Below are 13,028 nucleotides of genomic sequence, written 5' to 3' on the forward strand. Positions count from 1 at the left end.
ACCCTGTCTCTACACACTCACAAAAGCAACACAAAAAACAAACAAAAATCCCAAATCCCATTTAGGCACCGAAATGTGTTTTGTAAGTCTATGATGAAACAAGATAAATTAGTTTCTGACCATTTGTGGATTTTGGAAAAGCCCAACCTAAAAGGAAACTCTACCAGGTCTCTATTTTGAAGTCACTGGTAAACTGAACTGACATTCCTCATTTGTTACCAAATATTGAAACGCCAATGACAAACCCAACGTTAATAAACCTAAATGCATCCGCTTTGGGAAGACACACGCTGCAGTCTTTTAAATCACACAATGGCTCAAAGGAGGGTGTAGGTTCTTCCAAAACATTCGATTTTTAAGTTCAAAATAAAAATGACCTTCCAAAACGGCCACAAGATCAGGCAACCTGTGTCACTTCCTACTTCACTCTAACTACCACGAACTCACTGAAAATGGAGCGAAAGGTCGCAGAGCAGACACTGAAAGCAAAGTCCTCAGCACCAGCAGGAGAGTCCAGTTTTCTACTTGGGAATTCTGGACCAGAAGCGCAAGATGAGTGGCCTTTCTACTCAACGGGAGTAATGCCCTGACGTCCCTCTGGTACCCTTTATTCTGTCAGCCTCCAGGGCTTAACATCAATGTCATCTGCAACGGATAAAGATGAACAAGGACACATCTCAAAAAGAGCAAGTGCCGACTGGCATGTACAATACAGCCTTTAATTAAAAAGCAAAGCAATGCTATTAATTATCCCATAGGTATGAGGTGAGAAAATCTAAAAACATGTTCAAGGGGGCTGTACGTGACTTAGGTCTGATGTATCTCTCTTTAAATAAAAGAATGATCTCAAGCACAGGTTGCCATTTGTGTAACCTAAGTAGGTACGCCACCACTCATTCTACTGTTCCTTCTATTTTTTGTTACGTTAACAGGTTAACAACCACAAAAAAAACTTTAGTAAAAACCTAGGAAAGGACGAGTGTAGTAAGCAAAGTTATAGGACACAGTGAGGATTTAACACATTTTTAAGGAATGTCAAAATTTTAAAGTTATTAGTAAAATACGGCAAAAGTGTAATATTGAATACCTGGTGAAAATAACATTCTTTTTTAATGTTAATTTTTATTTTAAGTTCTGGGGTACATGTGCAGGATGTGCAGGTTTGTTACATAGGTAAACATGTGCCATGGTGTTTTGCTGCACCTGTCAACCCATCACCTAGGTATTAAGCCCAGCATGCATTAGCTATTTTTCCTGATGCTCTCCCTCCCCACACCTCAACCCCCAACAGGCCGCAGTGTGTCTTGTTCCCCTCCCTGTGTCCATATGTTCTCATTGTTCAGCTCGCACTTACAAGTTAGAGCATGCGGTATTCGGTTTTCTGTTTCTGTGTTAGTTTGCTGAGGATAATGGCTTCCAGCTCTTTCCACGTCCCTGCGAAGGCCATGATCTCATTCTTTTTTTTTTTTTTTTTTTTTTTTTTGAGACAGGGTCTTGCTCTGTTGCTCAGGCTGGAGTGCACCAGAGCAATGTCAGCTCACTGCAGCCTCCGCCTCCCAGGTTCAAGTGATTCTTGTGCCTCAGGCTCCTGAGTAGCTGGGAATACAGGTGTGCGCCACCATGCCAGGCTAATTTTTGTATAATGTTTTTAGTAGAGACGGGGTTTTGCCATGTTGGCCAGGCAAGTCTTAAACTCCTGGCCTCAAGTGATCCTCCCACCTTGGCCTCCCAAAGTGATGGGATTACAGGCGTGAGCCACCATGCCTGACCTGATCTCATTCCTTTTTATGGCTGCATAATATTCCATGGTGTATATGTACCACATTTTCTTTATCCAGTCTATCATTGATGGGCATTTGGGTTCAAAAGTCATAATAATAGCAAAAAACATATTATTGATGCTGACAGCAGGGATATGGCTAAATATGGCACCTCCACACTGTGGAGTATCATATCATCTCTGGAGAAAATAAAGAAGTCGTCACCAGCTTCTATAATAGGCCCCACTTACGGGTCACAGCCCCCAGGCTTGGTCAGTCCCCAACCCCCAAGGCTGTCCCTGCCCCCTGCTGAGCCCACTCCTCTGCAGGAGGCCTCGCGGGGGCTCTGCTCCTGCCCTGACCACAATAGGACAGAACGTGCACCGGATGGGTCAAGCCGTCCAGCTGTCAGCCAGGCCTGGCCTGGGGCAGTGTGGGCCGCCATGTGGTCGCTCACGTTTTCACTCTTTCGTCCCTAGAGGACCTGCCTCTATCCTTTGGCCCTTGTGCTAGAGCACTCAGCTGTCTCAGGCTGTATGACTGCAGAAAATCACGTTTCAAGAGAATAAATCTGTAAGATTTTATGGTGAATGAATTTTTCAACCTCTTTGGATGACCGCAAGGTCCACGCTGATCCCAGAGGCATTTACTCACCCACGTAGTGTGGTGACTGCAGTGACGGAGGCTTGCTGGTCCCAGAATAATGTCCGCTTGCTCTGTTACATCCCACAACTGATTCTCAGGGCTTGGGGGCTGGAAAATGCTCGGCAGGAGGCAGCGGCCGCGGCGGCGCTGGGCTGGAGAGAAGGCGGCGGCGTAAGGGTCCCGCGGCGCTGGAGACTGGGGGGTGGGGGCGGAGCAGCCAAGGCAGGCTCGTGCTGGGCCCAGCGCGGGCTCCAGGCTGCGCAAGCGAGGTACCCGGGTCCCCGCCTCCGCCCCGCCTCAGCCGACGCCCCCGAGCCACGGAGGGGAAAGCGGCCGCGGGCCCGGGCCTGGGCCTGTGAGCTCCGAATCCTGCGCCTTCCTGCCGCCGCCGGGCTGGGGGCCTCCAGGGGCGCGGGGAGAGAACGGGGGTATGCAGGGACGCAACGGGGGTGTGCAGGGCCGCCTGGAGGTCCGCTGCCGCCTCCTCTCGGCTTCAGTCTGCAGGCAGCTCTTCCCCACCAGAGCGCGGGGCGCCCCCGGCCAGGCTCGCCTCTCCCGGCGCCCGCCTCGTTTGAAAACACGGCCTTTCCCACGCGCTTCCCGCCGGTTCCGCCCGCGCTGCGCTCCGCTCTTCGTTCCTCTGCTGGCCCTTCGCTCTCGGCGTCCCACACCATCTCCTTCCTCGTCGACGGCGTCCTCTTCTGCTCCCACCCCGGCCTCCCGCCTGCCTTCCAGCACCATCCCTTTCGGATGTCGTTCCTCACAGTGAAGTAAGCGTCAGCACCCCAAATCTACTGGGGGTCCATCAGCAGTACAGACTGGCCGGCTTTATGTGCTAGGTCGGCTCTTTAAATATATGCTTTAAACCTAACGGCCTCAAAAAAAATTGTATTATCAAACGTAGAGTGTGAAAATAACACTGAAATAAATTTTAAACTAAAAGGCTAGGCCAGGTGCGGTGGCTCACGCCTGTAATTCCAGCACTTTGGGAGGCCGAGGCAGGTGGATCACTTGAGGTCAGGAGTTCGAGACTAGCCTGGCCAACATGGTGAAACCCCTTTTCTACTAAAAATACAAAAATTAGTTGAGCATGGTCCCAGCTACTCAGGAGGCTGAGGCAGGAGAATCGTTTGAACCCGGGAGGCGGAGGTTGCAGTGAGCCGAGACTGCACCACTGCACTCCAGCCTGGGAGACTGTCTCAAAAAAAAGAAAAAAGAAAAGAAAAGAAACAGAAACAGAAAAAAAAAAAAAAAGGGCTCAGCGACTGTTGGAAATCGTTTATTCATTTTTTTCAAAAGTGCATGGCCTCTCATATCATATTTAGCAGATGTAGGACATTTGCCCATCTTACTTGGCAAAAATGCTTCTTAAGGATTTGATAGTGGCCCAAATTCATCAGTGTTTAAGTTTTTCTAAAACCAATTTGAAAACTTAAAAAAAAGAAGAAACATTATATGAATAACTAGGAAGCTGTTTCGACAGTCACTGTTAAAGAGCTTTTAAAATAGGCTCTACATGTTAACGTATGAAAAAGAAGTTGCCACGCTGTCTTGTAAGGGATTATTTAGAAATCTGAGTAGTCTTAGTGTTACGTAGCTGTTTTAGGAAAAACATTCTTTTTCCATTAACAAATGTTTACAACCACTGTGATGTGAGAATTATTCAGGTTCATTGTGGGATTAACACGGAAACTCTATTTGAGCCACCACATGGATGGAGTAAATGGTTCAGAGCAGATGGGGTAAGTCACAGTATGTAACATGCCATGGACACTGAATGTTAATTCATTTACATTCTGTGTTGTGCAACTGCAAAATTCCTGTTGTTGGCCTACTTTCATTCTTTTATGTTTTGAGGCAGAGTTTCATTCTTGTTGCCCAGGCTGAAGTGCAGTGCATGACCTCAGCTCACTGAAACCTCTGCCTCCCAGGTTCAAGTGATTCTCCTGCTTTAGTATCCCAAGTAGCTGGGATTACAGGCACCTGCCACCATGCCTGGCTAATTTTTGTATTTTTAGTTGAGACGGGGTTTCACCATGTTGGTCAGGCTGGTCTCCCTCTCCTGACCTCAGGTGATCCACCCCCGCTTGCCTTCCCAAAGTGCACCGTGCCTGGCCTAGCCTACTTTTAAATATAGCGTTTCTAAATAAATAATGAGACAAGTTATTCTAATTATTAGAACAGTCTTTTCCAAGTGTACAGGCCTTCTAAAAATATAATTGGCCAAGGTGGGTGGATCACAAGGTCGGGAGATCGAGATCATCTTGGCCAACATGGTAAAACCCCGTCTCTACTAAAAATACAGAAATTAGCCGGGTGTGGTGGCAGGCTCCTGTAGTCCCAGCTACTCAGGAGGCTGAGGCAGGAGAATCGCTTGAACCCAAGAGGCAGAGGTTGCAGTGAGCTGAGATCACGCCATTGCACTACAGGCTGGGCAACAAGAGCAAAACTCCATCTCAAAAAAATAAAAAAGAAAGAAAGAAATTGGCAGTGAGGTAGAGAAACAGCTGGATTGGTTACAGGTTGGCATTTGCCTTATTTGAACACAGTTTGAACACTTATCAGTGTATGAGTGGTTGAAGTATGGTCAAGACTCAGCTGTTGTTACAGGCACAGACTCCTAAATTAGGTTTTCAATCTTGTCTTCCTATTAAGCTACCTTACAGTTTGTCCACAAGAACCCAAATATAGAAGTACAGAGTCTTTCTCAGGCCATACTTAGTTTGCTTTTACAGAAGTGACAGCAGAGCTTTCAACACCTGTTTTCTTACACTGGGTGTCTGGAATCTGGGAAGACTCCAGGAGTGGGTGAGAAGGCCTTTTCAGTTTGTCTGGTCCTGTCAGTAAATACTGTCTTATGTTAGTAAATCACATAATTACTAAATTCCTTGAGATCACATCGTCTGAAGGAAGGGTGTCGTGTTGAAATAGCTGTGCCTCCAAGAACAGCTGATTCACAGGTTGACAAGGTCAGAAAAAGTGGCTCTTGTTGAAAGTTATTTTTTCCTACAATGTACATTTTTTATGGTCTTTGGAATTAAAATGTGATGCTGATTGTCTCTGGGGAGTCTTGGAAGCGAACAGTTTGCCACGGTATCACTTAGTGATTGGGGACATTCATTAAAAAGAGGCTGAGCCAGTAGAAGAAAGATTGCAAATGTGCCTTTGTAAATGGGTTAGTAAACATTTCTTTTATTGCATATGATACTGGGAGTGAATGGTATTTTTTCCACACCCATGTGTATTAGTTATACATATAATCTATATTTCATGACTATTTATATATTACATGTAACTCTTTTGAAGTATATTGTGACATTACCTAGCATAGAAAGTAAATAGTATAATTCTAACTCTAAAATTAAATTTTTAAAATGCAACATATGATATCTTATATTTTCTGCGAAATATGCCTTTTATAATTCACTGACCTTTAAGAAAAAGTAGTTAGCAAACAACTGATGGTATCAGAATAATAAAATTTTTTAAATTCCAAAATTCTGAAAGCAAAATTTATTCAAGTCATAGTATAAAATATAAAATCATGATTAGTGGTAAGATAATGTCTGGGAATACGGTATTTATTTCTGGATTTTCAGTCATTCTTCCCATTGTACCTGAGTATTTTTTTTTCCTTGGTGAACTAATTTCAGAGTTGGAATAAACTGAATACTGCTATTTATATTAGCAGCTGTAAAGTTTTATTGTAGAATGTATCTTGTACATTACATTAGCAAAATGGATGATTAAGAGGACTGACATTTCACTATCCTGTACTCAAACAGTGAAGGTAAAATAGAGGCTATTTGGGGAATATGTAATTGTTGTAGTTTGTAGCTGACTGTCCTATAGTTAGGAAAATGACAGAGCTTGTCATCAGTGTCTTGCAGCTGATCTAACAAGGATGGGCAAAGAAAAAGGTACCTGAACTTCACCATCTGTGTTGTTTCCTTGTTTGGTTGGTGATCTTTACTCACATCAATCCATTGGTTTTCATCTTTTGGACTAATTAATGTATGGCAATATCTTTGATTAGCCATTTTAGAACCTTTCTGCAAGTGACACATTTCTAGTCTAGGTGTGGTGGCTCATACCTGTTCCAACATTTTGGGAGGCCAAAGCAGGCAGATTGCTTGAGACAAGTCTGAGCAACATAGCAAGGCCCTGTGTCTACAAAAAATGAAGTGAGTCCAGCGTGGTAATGTGACCCTATAGTCAGGCTGAGGTGAGAGGATGGCTTGAGCCAGGTAGGTCAAAGCTACAGGGAGCTGTGATCCCACCACTGCACTCCAGCCTGGGCAACAGAGGGAAACCCTATCTCTATTTTTTAAATATTTTGATGTGATTTAATCTCTTTGTATAGATTTGACTTAAGAAGATTGGACATTCCATGTATATTCCTTTTCTTAAAGACTATCTAGAAGACTAACGAGTGATTTGACCAGATAGTTGAATTGATGTTATAAAAGAACCCTTTACTAAATTATTGATAATGTTCTGAAGTTTTCAAAAGTGTAATCTATATACTGTAGATCTTTATTTCTCAGACTATTTAAAGATTAAAGATTTAATTTTTAGTAACATCTAGCATACTAGTGTGAAAGGAAAACATCTTGGGCCCCCAAAATCACTAAGTTAGAGGAGAAATTCAAGCTGGGAACTGCTCAGGGCAAACCTGCCTCCCATGCTATTCAAAGTCATCTTCTGCTCACTGAGATAGATGCATATTCTGATTGCCTTCTTTAGAAAGGCTTCTCAGAAACTCCTGAGAATGCAACCATTTGTCTCTCACCTACCTGTGACCTGGAAGCCCCCTCCCTGTTTCAAGTTGTCCCTGTCTTTCTGGACAGAACCAATGTATTTCTTACATATATTGATTGATGTCTCATGTCTCCCTAAAATATATAAAACCAAGCTGTGCCCCGACTACCTTGCGTACGTGTTGTCAGGACTTCCTGAGGCTGTGTCATGGGCATGTGTTCTCAACCTTGGCAAAATAAATTTTCTAAATTAACTGAGACCTGTCTCAAATTTTGGGGGCTCACATTTGGTAACCACGGAGGGATTCCGAATGGAGATGACCCTGACCTTTGGCAAATCTATCAATGCTTGGTACCAGCATGAGCTAACTTTATGACTCATACCAATAGGAAAATTTGCTGAGGTCTGAGAGCACCACCTCCAGAAAATCTCTGCTCTTCCAAAATGTGGTTGAGATCTAAAGTTTATTTTGCTGTACAACTCCTCTTTTTTTGGAGTTTTACTTCCTTCCAACACGAGGAAGTCAAGGTTTTCCTGCGTCCGTAATGATGGAAGGCAGGCAACTCCTGTATGAAGTTTAAGCTTGCTTCCACAGAGAAGACGTGTTTATTTGTATTTTTTCCCTGCTTCTAGGATTGTGGAGAGCAGTCTTCAGCCTGAGACCCATCCCTAGGTAAGTAACTGAACTGGAGTTTTGTCTTGGCTAAAGTTAAGATTAACAACCAGCTGGTTTTAATTTCTCCTTACCATTAGAGTGTTCAGTGATCATATTGTTGTTGGTTTGTTGTTGTTGTTGTTTGTTCTGGTCTGAAGTTGTTGTTTAAGAATCCTAATTCTAGTTTGGAGATGCATTCTAAAGGATCTTCTCTACTGCTCTCTCTCTCAAATTTAATCTTAATTCGGTTTGTCTGTGTGCATTTGCATAAGGAGCTGAACTGTTGTTTTCATACATTAGTGAGAGACTGAATTTTCTCAGCTCCAAAGAGAAAGGGCATTTACTCCTCCCAGCTGAAAGGTGTCCCTGGGTGACGGGGGGCCTCGTGGGAGTGTCTAGGAGGTTAACCCCACCATGACATGCAGCAGCCCTGCGGGGAAATCTCCAACAAAAATTAATTTAAAAAATGGATCATCCAAGAAACGCATGTAAGGGCTGATCACCCACTGTTTTGAGCCCTCTCTGAGGTCACAGAGCTCTAGAGAAACAAACTGAAGCATGTAAGAAGGAGGAAACTGCAGCAGTGGCACACTGTGGAGTTCAGTGCACAAGCAGCACACATAAATCCACCACCCAAAAACCCTAGGCCACAGCTCAGTTCCTTTTCTTAAGAAGAAAAAAAAAAAAAAAGCAGGAAACAAATAATCTAAGAATGAGGAGAAAACAGGAGAATGACCCCCTTTTGAGTACTCCATAGGTTTTATGGCACCTCTACTTGCCAAAGTTTATGTAAAATCAGAATAATATGGTCCATGCACATTTACATCAAGGAAAAAGAGCCCTAAGGTCAACCTGCAAACTCTAGAGTTTCTAAGTCCTCTTTTTCTCTATTTTTTTCTTTTCTGGCTGCTCTAAATCTGCTGTTATTTTTTCTATTACGACAAAAACCACTATTTAGATCCAACAAGTTCTTTTTGCAAGCCAGTGAATTTGTATTTATCTCATGGCTAGAAGTTCTGAAGTAAAAGCTATAGGATCGTTGTGTGTGTGTGTGTGTGTGTGTGTGTGTGTGTGTGTGTGTGTATGTATTTAAAAGGCCTTTATAATTTCTGTAATTTTATGTTTAATTGGCAATTAAATGTGTTTTAACTTCCCTCTAGCACACCAAACTTTTTCTATCCATACCTTATAATATAAATTTTGCTATTTGACTTTCACCTGAGTTGCTTCCTTTAACAGGCAATTTCAAGACTATTTAGTTGACAACTCTCCAGGGTTATGAAACAGGTTATCAAGAATCTGAAAGTCTAAAATAGGAAAAAAAGAGGTTTTTATGAATCTATAAAATGTACTTCTGTTGGCATGCCTAGTATGTCTATGTATTTATGCATTGTGTACACAGTATTTCACTACTACAAAATATATAAAAGAGTACTCATTAATTGGCTTAAAAATGAAATAGAAGTGCTGAAATCCGATAGTAAAAAAGGAAGACTAGTCAAGTGCTTTTTCAAGTTTATGTAACTTAATTAAAATATTTAATAAATAAGCTAACTTTAAAATTATTGGCAAAGTAATCTTAGAAATGTCTTAAGAATTGCCAGTATACATTTTTGTTTGCATTTATTAATCAAGCAATTTCATACTATCCCTGCCAAATACTATAAGGTGTCAAAATTTGGCACAAGGGTTACAAAGCTATAAACCCAGCCCAAGACAGAGTGATCTTTGCTTGTGTAATCTTTAATAAATAAGACATTGATATTGGTTTAATGAAAATAGCTATATCTTGAATTATTTAGTAAAATTACCATAACTTATAATCTTGTGGCTTTAGGCAGTCTAGTCCACAGGCAGTAAGGAGGTGTGTTTTGGGAAAGGAAAAGGACTGTTAACATATTTGTTTCAAAGCTAAACTATAAACTAAATTCCTCCCAAAGTCCAGGAATGAACAAGGACAGCTTGGAGGTTAGAAGCAAGATGGACTCAGTCAGGTTATATATTTTTTTCACCGTCTCAGTTATAATTTTGAAATGGCAGTTTCATGGCTTTAAATCGTGACTATTGAAGTTTTCATAAGTAATCTAGCTAAACTAAGTAAATTATAGTTGTTTGTCTCTAACAGGGTAAATGTAATGTTATAAATACTTGTAGACAAACTTGTTATACTTTAGAAGCTAAAATTTCATTATTTGCATATTTTCCAACAAATATATATTGTAGGAAAACATTCTTGCTAAAAAAACAGTATGTGTTTTTTAAAAAAAAGGTGAACAGTTTTATATAATACAAAGCTTGTTTATAGGTTATGTATAGGCTGGGTGCAGTGGCTCACGCCTGTAATCCTAGCACTTTGCAAGGCTGAAGTGGGCAGATCACCTGAGGTTGGGAGTTTGAGACCAGCCTGACCAACATGGAAAAACCTCGTCTCTACTGAAAATACAAAAAATTAGCTGGGTGTGGTAGTGCATGCCTATCATCCCAGCTACTCGGGAGGCTGAGGCAGGAGAATCACTTGAACCCGGGAAGTAGAGGTTGCAATGAGCTGAGACTGCACCATTGAACTCCAGCCTGGGTAACAGGAGTGAAACTCCATCTCAAAAAAAAAAAAAGGTTATGTATAAAACAAGGTAAAAGGAACCAGGAAATAAGAGAGATGTAAAGAAAGTTATAAAACTAAAGAGTTTCACTGGACACAATGGCTGATGTCTGTAATCCCAGAATTTTGAGAGGCCAAGGCAAATGGATCACTTGAGGTCAGGGGTTCGAGACCAGCCTGGCCAACATAGCAAAACCCCATCTCTACTAAAAATACAAAAAAATTAGCCAGGTGTGATCATGCATGGCTGTAATCCCAGCTACTCGGGAGGCTGAGGTGGAAGAATTGCTTGAACCCCAGAGGCAGAGGTTGCAGTGAGCCGAGACTGTGCCACTACACTCCAGCCTGGACAACAGAGTGAGAATCCTTCTAAAATAAATAAATAAATAAGTGAAGAGATATTTTTGTGGGAAGAAAGCTTGAAAAGAAATAATTTTATATGAGAAAGAATCTTGTATGGTAAATTTAGTCCTAAAATAAAATGACTGGTTGTTTAAGAAAGAGGGATGTTCAAGACAAACCAAAAAGTCCAAGAATGTCATGAATGGTCAGTGTAAGTCACAATAAAAGAATTTATTTTAAAAAAACACACAAGAAAATTTATAAAGTCAGGCTGTCATATTGTCATTAAGTTTTGGTTTGCTTAGGAATAAAAACTGATGTTTAAATCTTTTTTTTTTTTTTTTTTTTTTGAGACGGAGTCTCACTCTGTCACCCAGGCTGGAGTGCAGTGGTGCAATCTTGGCTCACTGCAACCTCCATCTCCCATGTTCAGGCGATTCTCCTGCCTCAGCCTCCACAGTAGCTGTGACTACAGGCACATGCCACCATGTCCGGCTAATTTTTTGTATCTTTTTAGTAGAGATGGTGTTTTAAACATTTCAAATTACAAATTATGTATTTTTCTGACCTAATTAATCATTTAAGATATTAGGTTCCCTAAAGTCCAAAAATGACATAATTTGGCTTATTTTGGTGCAAAAATTATACAGGAAGCATTGTCAAACATGAAATGGTGTTTGGTTTTCTTTGGGCTGTATTTGTATAAATATGTTATTGGTATGTGTTCCAAAATTATGGGAAACTCCTATAATTCTGATATATCTTAGAGGACATTGTCAGTAATAATTATAATTATTATGTTAAATTATTGTGTGCCACAGAGATAACAAATTTCCTTGTCAATTGTGTCTTTGATTATGGCTGCCCTAAAACTTTTTGTCATGCATGGACAATTGTTGTCTTCCTTAGGTCCTCTTTAGAAAGTGGTTCTATAGGCCAGCTGTGGTGGCTTACGCCTGTAATCCCAGCACTTTGGGAGGCTGAGTGAGTGGATCACGAGGTCAGGAGATTGAGACCATCCTGGCTAATACGGTGAAACCCTGTCTGTACTAAAAATACAAAAAAATTAGCTGGGTGTGGTGGCAGGCGCCTGTAGTCCCAGCTATTTGGGAGGCTGAGGCAGGAGAATGGCATGAACCCAGGAGGCAGAGCTTACAGTGAGCTGAGATCTCCCCACTACACTCCAGCCTGGGTCACAGAGCAAGACTCTGTCTGGAAGGGAGGAAGGAAGGAAGGAAGGAAGGAAGGAAGGAAGGAAGGAAGGAAGGAAAAGAAAGAGGTTCTATAATCAGTTATAGAATTCTAACAGGTGTTCTTTGTTTTGTTCTTTGAGACAGAGTCTTGTTCTGTTGCCCAAGCTAGAGTGCAGTGGTGCAATCTCGGGTCACTGCAACCTCTGCCTCCTGTGTTCAAGTGATTCTCCTGCCTCAGCCTCCTGAGTAGCTGGGATTACAAGTGCTCACCATCAGACCTGGCAATTTTTGTATTTTTAGGAGAGACGGAGTTTCACCATGTTGGTCAGGCTGGTCTCCAACTCCTGACCCCAAGCAATCCACTTGCCTCAGCCTCCCATAGTGCTGGGATTACAGGCATGAGGCACTGCTCCCGGGCTCTAACAGGTGTTCTTAAATGTAGGTTTCTGATAACTTTGGAGGTTGTGACATTAGAATAGAGGGAAAAAACTTTCAGGACTTACATGAAGAACTGAAGTGTTCAGGAATATTAAGCAGAACAGGAGTTAACTGCATAAACTGAACTGATAGAAGACTAATATTTTCAACTTTTGCTTTAAGTGTTGCTAATCCTTTGTTTTGTTTTTTTTAGTCTTGAAACTTTTCTTTGAACAATCATATGTACAAAATTAGGAGCATATTTGTTTCTCTCTACCTGATTTCCCCAAAATCTGGAAACTATTTGTGAGTATTCTTAACTTATGGCAATACAGTTGTTTGCATAAATGCAATAAGAATCTGTTTTCATTTGTAACAGGACGCAATTGGAGGAACTGGTTATTTTACCAAGGCTTTGACTGGAATGGTGTGCTCTCCTTTAAGGAATCAAACTTCACTTATGGAGCCAATAAAAGCCTTTGGTATTCTATGTTTTTGGTGCTATTTTGAAGAGCGTTAAAGACATGTTTATCTTCAAATGTGACATAATTTGTGTATGTGTGTGCACATGTGCAGAGTCTCCATTGCTTGGAATTGGATAGATTATATCCCTTGGTACCTTACTGTTGATTTGTACATAGCAGACAACTTGCATA

The 13,028-nt window shown here is 41.6% G+C and overlaps 1 protein-coding gene across 1 annotated transcript; it reads left to right on the top strand.

Annotated features, from left to right (window-relative positions):
* The first annotated feature begins 2,372 nt into the window (after positions 1-2,372).
* LOC108516294 (hypermethylated in cancer 1 protein-like) lies at positions 2,373-12,789 on the top strand. The gene is made up of 3 exons (XM_017853688.1): positions 2,373-3,175; positions 7,800-7,839; positions 12,752-12,789. The coding sequence occupies exons 1-2, from the start codon at positions 2,373-2,375 to the stop codon at positions 7,837-7,839; spliced, it is 843 nt and encodes a 280-aa protein (XP_017709177.1). The 3' UTR covers positions 12,752-12,789.
* Positions 12,790-13,028: the final 239 nt, after the last annotated feature.

The sequence above is a fragment of the Rhinopithecus bieti genome, unplaced genomic scaffold (assembly GCF_001698545.2).
Source record: "Rhinopithecus bieti isolate Rb0 unplaced genomic scaffold, ASM169854v2 scaffold_37505, whole genome shotgun sequence".
NCBI lineage: Eukaryota > Metazoa > Chordata > Mammalia > Primates > Cercopithecidae > Rhinopithecus > Rhinopithecus bieti.